The sequence below is a fragment of the Glandiceps talaboti genome, chromosome 5, assembly GCF_964340395.1.
Source record: "Glandiceps talaboti chromosome 5, keGlaTala1.1, whole genome shotgun sequence".
Taxonomy (NCBI): Eukaryota; Metazoa; Hemichordata; class Enteropneusta; family Spengelidae; genus Glandiceps; species Glandiceps talaboti.
In genome coordinates this window covers 8,142,748-8,152,500 of record NC_135553.1, presented here as the reverse complement: position 1 = coordinate 8,152,500, position 9,753 = coordinate 8,142,748, and the positions used below count along the sequence as shown (strand labels likewise).

The following is a 9,753-nucleotide window of genomic DNA, read 5'->3' as shown; positions in this document are numbered from 1 at the left end:
TCCCGGGCCCTGTGAGGACAGTTCATGGTTGGAGCAACTCTGGCATGGTCTGCCAACTATCGAAAGCGTCATTCATAAATATCGTTATTACATATAATCCTTTTCACGATAACTCAAGAGAGAAAACTCCTAGTAAGTTTGGATTCACTTTATGAGTTCAAACTGTAAGATTTCACATGATAAAGAATGATGCACGATGGTATTTGATAGCGACACGTGACTACTACACAGCACGACTTACGACTACGACAGGGGTACGATTCATACATTGCCCTCGGGATTATATGTCTAGAAAACCTAGCACCGCGACCACCCACTCCAATGCCCACCTCATCTCCGGGTAGCCGGGATGCTGATATAGAGAGTGTCCCATAATCGAAGTTAGCGTCAATGGCTATAGGGGCATTCCCCCTGTTGTCACAAGCAACACCTTGAGATCTAGATGTGAGATGAAGTACCGGGAGATTTGTTATCAACATTTCTTCAAACCTACCTTTGATCTCGGACCGGGTACTTCTGTTTTCATGTCTGGTCCACTGTATTCTTCAGGAAACAGACTCGCAGCTTGCGATGCGAAACGAACTAGTTACATGGAGTTAAAGAGAAAACCGTGTTTATATCCAGCAAAAGTTTCCAGTTGTTATAAGAAGAATTATAGCTGTAAATACAAGCCAGTATTAGTGATATTTGTAAGTTAAAACCCACACCAACAGTGGTATTATCGTACGGTATACTTATTAAACATTTGTTAAAGTCGCAATAATAAATGTATCTGCGCTAGACTTTTTTCCAGATTTCGTTGCGCATGCTCAGATGTAACATTAGCAACAAATTAAAAAAGGAGCTGAGGGCGACATAACATTCACCCATGACATAGAATTTGCAGAGAACTTTTATATAATCATTTCTTTTAATGTTTCCTTTACGTTAATGAGAGGAAAAAGACACACACCGAAATAATTCATGAACGAACTAAATTTTAATAGGTTTTGTAGACTAATGAGAACCAATGATCCTGAACTTCTGAAAAAATGTGTCAAGTTGTATTTAATGCATTCAAACAAAGAGAAAAAAATGAATGTGAAATAAAGTCACTTTATTGAAATAAGTTTATGTGACTTTGACTGATACTTTTCGTGGTATATTGGCTGGAGGCCTGGAGAAGCAATACACATCGTATTGTTATAGTTGCTAAACTCTAGTACGAGATACCCGAAATGTTTCCAACTATAGGTCATGCCTATGGTTACCTATCTGCCTATTTACATCTCAAAGAACGCTATTGTAAATCAAAATGCAATATATATATATATATATATCTATTACACGTGAAACAGGTGATATTATACAGTCACTCAACGTACATGAATACTGAGATTTACGCAGACAGTGTCAGAGTCCTGGGTCAGAGTACGGCAATGGGAGGGGAGAGACTGCTATTTTGTGATTGATAACTCTTTGTTGTCGTTTTATAGGGCGAGGAACTTTTAGCTACGTCACCGAAATTTCAAACGTAAGAATTAGAGTGGCATGATGCATATGATTAACTTTAGAGGGGTCATCATTGTATGTCCATAAACTTGCTACTACACGGAAATCAAGTTACAGGTTGCATGTGGTAGATTAGATATGAGTGATAGCCGTGCCTTTGTCATATGAAGCTATAATCACCCCGTTTTATTTTCAATTGCAAGAGTGCAGATAAAATTGAAAATCGCATCAATGGTGTTGTAGCTCAACTCAGTGTATTTAGTTGTGCTAGGCATGTTTGTATACATTTGCTAACTAGTTAATTTTGTTACGATCCAATTGCAGATATTCGTACTTTGTAGTTTGGGACTAAATTCGACTATTTGGAATAACTAGGTTAAAGTTCAGCCACATCGAGGGACCTAGCTGTAAGTAGATCAGACATCACGTCATTATGTCATGGTCTATTAATAGAGTTAACATTGTAATATCGAATGATGCTTAATCACACAATCTCATTGGAATATGATGATGTCATTTTTTTTAATGCATGAGGTGATCAATCTTACTGTCTTTATATGTATACATACTCCATAGGAAAGAAATCATCCAGAATCTCAGGTTGGGGCTTTGAGATTCTTGGCAAGCTGAATTACCGTCTCAGTCTGAGCTAATTCCCGACTTCTGTATCAAGGATTCCGGGTGCGAATGAAAGTTGCGTGCGAGATTGCATGAGACAGAGCAATGAGCGACAATAGTTTGGGCTCGCAATCTCTCGTACGTAACACTTGCTCAAAATACGTTGTTGGTTAATGTTTTCTTGACGACAGATTTTCTGTGTCAAAAGTCAAAAGTCATGCACTAATGCACCCAACTAAAGCTAGCCGCCATTACAAGACTTATATCCTGCCACCACACTGCGCACTGATCCACTGATCATGACTTCTCACAATTTGCACATATGTACATGTACTTAGAATGGTGTTTTCATATGCAGACTGGTTGTGCATTGTTATTACCGTACATAGTGGTGCCATCAGCTTTGGATCATTGTTCGTGACGTGTTTAGGCTTTGAAGTTCTTTAGCAAGAGTGTGGTCATGACCTGTTCATAATATTCTCAGAATCAAGTGCGACGTCAGTGCTGTATGGAAGTATTGTCCAATCAATAGGAAGTCAAACTTGATGTTGTTTCGGACTATTTTTGATTTAATCTACTTGGAGTCAAAACACTTTAAGAAAAGAGGGCAGTAACCCCAACTCACCTTCCGTTGACAACACGAATGTTGTTTAGTTTCGATGAGGTCCCCGCTGGTAACTTACCTTTCATTAATGTTCCATTCATCCCTTTCCGTGTTAGATGTTTAAAACTCTGACTGGTGCACGTTGTAACGAATTTCTTGCATGCCATCATTTTGTTGGGTTTACAGCCTCAGCCAACCTTCACTTGAATGATCAAATGTCTTTGTGTCTGATTAGCATTCCAAAGAAATGAATGACCTGGCAAAGAGTTCTTGTCACATGTCTGTGCTGTCAAGGTCTGATCATTGGTGGAGGGTCTATACAATGTGGTTTTGTCATTATGAATGTCATCTCAAACCACATTTCTATAATGATCAAAGATGTTATCGATATATCCAACCTAGAAATACACGTGCATTTGAACTTGCTGAATTGTTTGCATATTCTGAATTGATTGTTTTCGACGGTTTGTGTACTCAACCACTGACCTTTCGGTGTAATCACAGACCACTAAAAATAGTTAGTGGTCTAAGGTGTAATATATATGTCTGCCATGACGCCACTCCTTGCGCTCTGCCTTATTTACGCGTTACATGTCACCTTACATGTCAGGGCTAAAACGTAGGTCAGGTAGTCGGGGTCATGTTTGATTCATTTGTGACAAAGGAAAATAAATACACTTGTCTCTCCGTCCGTCCGTCCGTCCGTCTGTCTGTCTGTCTGTCTGTCTGTCTGTCTGTCTGTCTGTCTGTCTAACTGAATGTATGTATGTATGTATGTATGTATGTATGTATGTATGTATGTATGTACGTACGTACGTATGTATGTACGTCTGTCTGTCTGTCTGTCTGTCTGTCTGTGCCTGACTGACTGACTGCGTGCGTGCTTACGTGCTGTGTGCTTACACACGTCATGGATTGTAACATCATTAGCATGTGATCGATGAATATACATTAGTGGTTGAACATGTAGTCTGACAATTGACGGACTTATTGAGCTATATAATCACCATTGACAATAAATCAATCCTAAGGTGTACGCTTGACAGAGTCTAGACTTGTCTAAGGTCAGAGGTCAGATATTGAGATCCAAATGTCAGACCATAACACTGTTTGTAATTTTGTACAAATATCACAAGATACGGCACAATGACAACTGATTCCCTTGCTGAAAGTTAGCGGCTTTGTATGTATGTATATGATTGTATGTTTAATAACTTAAAGTTACATGTTCCATACACATATGTTGTTAATTTTCTGGATGAACACATTTCAACGGTCGAAATGCGTCCTATTTCGGTTAGCGAAGTTCTAGCTATTCCGCAGGTAAGGTTCAAGAGGGCACCTCAAACTATGCAAAGAGAAGACTAAAATGTTCGTCATGACCGCTGCTGATCGTATAGTAATATGTGCGTGAAAGCTCTCCATGTGCATTTTAAAATGCATTACAGTAGTTGTTAGGCATGTTTTGACTACTGTCGGTAGTCGCTAATAAAATACTATGAGTATAGCGAGAATAAATCTGAAAATGAGTGGTGTACATGTAAATTAAATTGGTTTCAGTTAACTATTTAGGACCTCATATCTGGCTTGCGAACAGCGCTCCTCATGGCCAAAATATGAAATCTTTCATCTTTCCTCTAACCGGAATAAGGCATATTAACAAATGTAACTATAAACAACACAAAATAACAATTATATATGCAAGTCACATCCACCTGTTTTATGGGCCAAATGTTTTCGTTGTACCTTATCTGTAAATTCATTATTATGCAAATAATATGTATCGTGGATGTTTTTCGCTCTAAAAGTCGTCTTTTCTGATAATGCTTATACACAAATAATATCAAATTCATTTTTTTAGACAGAGGTACAAAATGAGCTAATAAGCATGCATTGATTTGTACCAAAAGCTAAGCTGAACTTGCATTTGTCTCATCAAATGTCTATGCCTATACTTGTAAGGTTATTCTTCAGGTGTTGATACTGCTTCAATACAGAACATCCTTATAGACAACGTTTCTTGGCAATAACAATAGCGCCCTCTTGTGGGAGCTGTAATTCGAATTCCATAATTAAAAGGAATTGTCATGAGGCCTTATAAAAAAATAATGTGGTTCCGATTACGCTCAATTTTAGAATAGGTGGGGTGGGTAGATTTATATATATATATATATATATATATATATATATATATATATATATATATATACATATATATATATATATATATATATATATATATATATATATATATATATATATATATATATATATATATATATATATATATATATAACTCGGTGAGTGTCAAACTGCTAAGACAGTGCTCTATACCGCAGTGGCAGAGCGTAATAGTTTTGGTAGTACAGGAACTCTTTCTTGGATGTAACTCGGAGTTTCACGCATGGTGCGATCATCAGACACTGATGATCGCACCATGCGTGAAACTCCGAGTTACATCCAAGAAAGAGTTCCAGTACTACCAAAACTATATATATATATATATATATATATATATATATATATATATATATATATATATATATATATATATATATATAACTCGGTGAGTATCAATCTGCTAAGACAGTGCTCTCTCTCTATATATATATATATAGTTTTGGTAGTACTGGAACTCTTTCTTGGGTGTAACTCGGAGTTTCACGCATATTGCGATCATCAGACACTCTGAGGCCTACTCTCTGGGTGTGCTGTATATATAGAGTGTAGACAATAGAAATACCATCACTATTGTCTGTGTCGGTGGGTAGGTGTTGTATGTGTGGAGGTGTTGGTTGTTATTGTGTGGGTTATTGGGTGCGGACAAGTAAGTGTTGGCGGGTTGTTATATGTTGGGCTTTGATGTTCCGTTAGTTAACGGGTTTAGTTTAGGTGATAGATGCTCTATTGAAGTTGGACAAATAAAACTTATTCTCGTGTCGGCATTTGGATATCAACTCAGTTCTTTTGTTTAGTGTGGAGCTTTTGTCTGCTTTAATAATAGTTAGTTTTTCGGTTAAACACAGGTTGCATCGCTTTGTTTTATTGGTGTATGCTCGATTTATATATAAATCTAAAAAACGCAAAAAAAAAACAAAAAAACAAACAATGTATATATATATATATATATATATATATATATATATATATATATATATATATATATATATATATATATATATATATATATATATATATACATTGTTTTGTTTTTTTGTTTTTTTGCGTGAGTGTCTAGTTCAGGTATTTTGTTGTTTTCCACATGGTCTCTGTGTTGTTGATTTCTTCCCAACAGATGGTCATCCATTACAGACTGGAAGAATAGTTTTATTTTGTCTTTTTAAGTTGATGTCAGTTTCCGCATCCACTATTTCTTTGCGAGTTTGTCTTTTTTTTTCTCAAATACTTTTTAAAAAAAAATTAGGGTCGGTAGTGAAAAGCTAGGCAGGGTCCGGAAATCGTGTCCTTTTGTGTAGGGAGCAAATAAAGTATATAGAGTCTGGTCTCGAGAACCGTTTGACATTGTCGGAAACAATGAGCGCTGTACTGTTTTAAAACCGATTTCCGTCAACATACGAAACTCCGAATTGGTGTATTGTCGAATTATAGCACATAGCATTACAGGTTAGCTAGGTTTACAACAATATTAAGTGTGACAATTGACAATGTCCTTGTCATGTATGTTTATGAATTCAAATTGTAAATCACGGCGGCGGATACGATTATGATATCAACAATGACTTGTAAATATATCCATAGCTTGAGTATTTGCACAAGAATCGTCACGGCTTACAAAAGAGGTTAGTATCAAAGTACAGTAATATATTACATTGTATTGTAAAGGGTTATAAGATTTATAGTTAACTTTATTGAATTTGAATAGGTTGATTATTTGCACAAGAATATTCACAGCATACAAATAACCACACACGTGACAAAAAGGCGAGAATGACAATCGGAAATATTTAATTTTGAATTCCATTGTCTAATACAAATGTATGGTCCTGGCGTCCTGAATTGGGATACAACAATAAGGAGGTCATTAAGAGTTATGTCTTTTCTGTTCGTTTTGACATTTGAGCGATGGCCGCATTCTCTTAATATATGAAAAAAAGCTTGTATGTTGTCTGGCAGATGTAGTACGGCAGGTTAAAGCGTATATGACATTACTTGATTTACAACTTACATCATTCTTGATGCAAAATGATTGCCCTCATGCTATGGATATGAGACACCTGAGTATTGTGTACCTTAGAGCAACAAGGACATCTTCCTGTATGACAAGGCTTGCAACCCCAAGTAATCAGTTCTGACTTTGGATATTTTCGTTTTGCTCTGGTGAAGGATGTTACCGATTGTCGCTGGTTTCCGATATGCAATAATTGGTGGTTCTGGCATAATCTGTCTATCTGTCTGTCTGTCTGTCTGTCTGTCTGTCTGTCTGTCTGTCTGTCTGTCTGTCTGTCCGTCCGTCCGTCTGTCCGTCCGTCCGTCCGTCCCTTCCCTCCCTCATGGAATTAGGTCACAGGTCGTTACTTAGTTTCATGCTTTGCGACTTAAATTTATGAAGGCTTACACGTGCGTTTTCATGTTTAGCTTCTTATTCAGAATGTGTTGTTTGCAAGGTTAGCTGGTGAAACTAGTTGACAATGTGGACTAATATTTAATCCTTGTACGGTTTAAAAACCAACAGAGTGACTGCCAATTATTATTTTATAGTCACTATAAAAAAATTATAATTGAATTAAGGGTTTCAGGGAACGTTACTTCAAGGGAAATTACTTCCTTACTGATGTATACCGTATTGATTGGGAGTACTTAATCTTGAATGAAATATTTCTGAAGGAAATGTGAAAGTGTCTCACCGTGTTTAATGGATCGTAATATCCATCAGGCGCCTCTTTGCCACGTACAGATTACTATATACGTACATACATTTAGATTTTTTCGATTGTGCACTAATCTGATGTTTCGTCAATTTAGTAGTTGTCGATGTTTTTTGTCCTTTGACAGATTTCAATAAACACCTCACAATAATGGACAACATTGGGAAATGAGTCTAAGTTAAGTAACTGAATGTACAATGTTTATTGTTTTAATAATTGTGTTAGCCAAACTAAAGCCAGCAGCACTTTCCAAATCCACTAGACAAAACAGACAGTCTAGGCAATAAATGTTTCCAAATATATTTCTACTTTCAGTTTGTATTTAAGACCAGAAAAATAATCTTCTGGTCTGTCGACTCGCGATGATGCAAGAGTCAATTTGTTGCTCTGATTTTGAATTTATGAGGAAATCGGTGCACGAACCCCTCAAAATCTAAGATTTTTTTACGAGCGTCAGAGTTTCATGTGCGTGGAAATTGAGAGAGATTGCACGGTCTAGGCGAATGGTGTTTTCAGTGACGAGTGTTATCAAAGCGCCCCCAACTTTGAAAAACTTGTCTGAAAATACCATTTCTCTGAACTCGACACAAATAAACAACTCTATTTGGTAATTAACTTTCAAAACAAATAAACTACGGTGTAGGAAGGGTATCGAGAAAATCTCTGCCTGTAAATGTGGAGATCTGGCTACTAGTAATACGGTACCTCAGAAAAATGACAATATGACAGCATTAGTGAAATGAATGATTAGATAGATAGATAGATAAATAGATAGATAGATAGATAGATAGATAGATAGATAGATAGATAGTTAGATAGATAGATAGATAAAGTATTACATTTTATTTTGTTTTTGTTACCATTAACAAATACAGAACAGGCACTACGTAAGGGGTGTTTGTCACGTGTTATCTTTAAGTCTATCTCAACATGAAACCTTGTGATCAGTCTCACTGATCTTGATATATTGCTCAATAGCATTTACAACCTAAGACGAAACATACCGTAAGAGTTTTATTTTCTGAGTTTGTAAGTGTTTTCCCCATTGTATCTACTCCTGATCGAATATAATATATCTATTACTATCAAACCAATTATATGACTCGTATTCAATACGTTAAATATTCCCAGGACTCTAATTAACAAAGAAAAGACATGCTTACAAGATCGGTATCAGATCCGAACGGGCTATCGAAATTTTAACTGAAAAGGAGTTACCCTCTGATAAGGGATTTAACCTTTTGAACAGAAATGGCAGTGACAGCTGTATGGAATTTAAAGGGACACAAGCTGAATTTACATATATTTTTGGATGGGATTTATGCCGCGTATGTAAAAGTCGCCTGTAGTATTCTACTTACTGATTAAGAAGCAAATTTAACTATCACTGGCAATTCACTGAACCTAAACTCGTTAAATAGATATAAACAATTCGATGACGTAATGTTTATACGTATCACAAAATGTCGAGGAAACCATACTATAGCTAGGCAGTTAGTCAACTGTTCTTACAATGGCAAGAGGCAATCGTAATATCATAGAAGGCATTAATATAAATTATACTGTAATAGTTTGATTGAGGTTTGATGTTAAGTTTTTTTTCTGTTGAGTAAACGGTTAATGAGTTTGTGCCATTTTAATCTAAAACGTAAATTGAGAAAGGTTTATACTATCATAATTGTACAGTTGATTGAATAATGGGATGAGTCATCATCTCAGGAATAAAGACAGTTTAACAAATATGTCATGATTGTGCTGATTTAGAATTTCAATCAGCATACGCAGTCACTGTGATAACTGCCATCACTGAGGAAAGTTTTCCAAATCATCTCTACAAATTTACAGCTGTATTGAAGAATAAAGCGGCCACTACCACTGTTTGGAAACTATTCTCAAAAGGTTAATAACTCGCATGTGAGTAAACAGAAAGCAAAGATAAGATTTGATCCTCATGCATCTCAACATGCTGTCATTCAATGGTACCGTATTTATGTACTTAATTGGTAAATAATGTTTGTCTTTAGCAAACTATCCTAATTAGCCAGTAATGTAGATATCTATTTTCCGTTTATACTGTCAGGCCTACACAATGTATATCAGCCTTAAAAGAGTATATGTTTGACTATACCCACACATCACAACGTGATTGCATTG

The 9,753-nt window shown here is 36.1% G+C and overlaps 1 protein-coding gene across 1 annotated transcript in view; it reads right to left on the bottom strand.

Annotated features, from left to right (window-relative positions):
• LOC144435675 (4-aminobutyrate aminotransferase, mitochondrial-like) overlaps positions 1 to 2,884 on the bottom strand; it is a 10,593-nt gene extending 7,709 nt beyond the window's left edge. Inside the window, exons 1-2 of the mRNA XM_078124279.1 lie at positions 2,793 to 2,884; positions 494 to 582 (exon numbers count right to left, since the gene is read on the bottom strand). Coding sequence (XP_077980405.1) covers positions 494 to 582; positions 2,793 to 2,883 — 180 coding nt within the window. The 5' untranslated portion in view covers position 2,884. The remainder of the gene's footprint in view (positions 1 to 493; positions 583 to 2,792) is intronic.
• Positions 2,885 to 9,753: the final 6,869 nt, after the last annotated feature.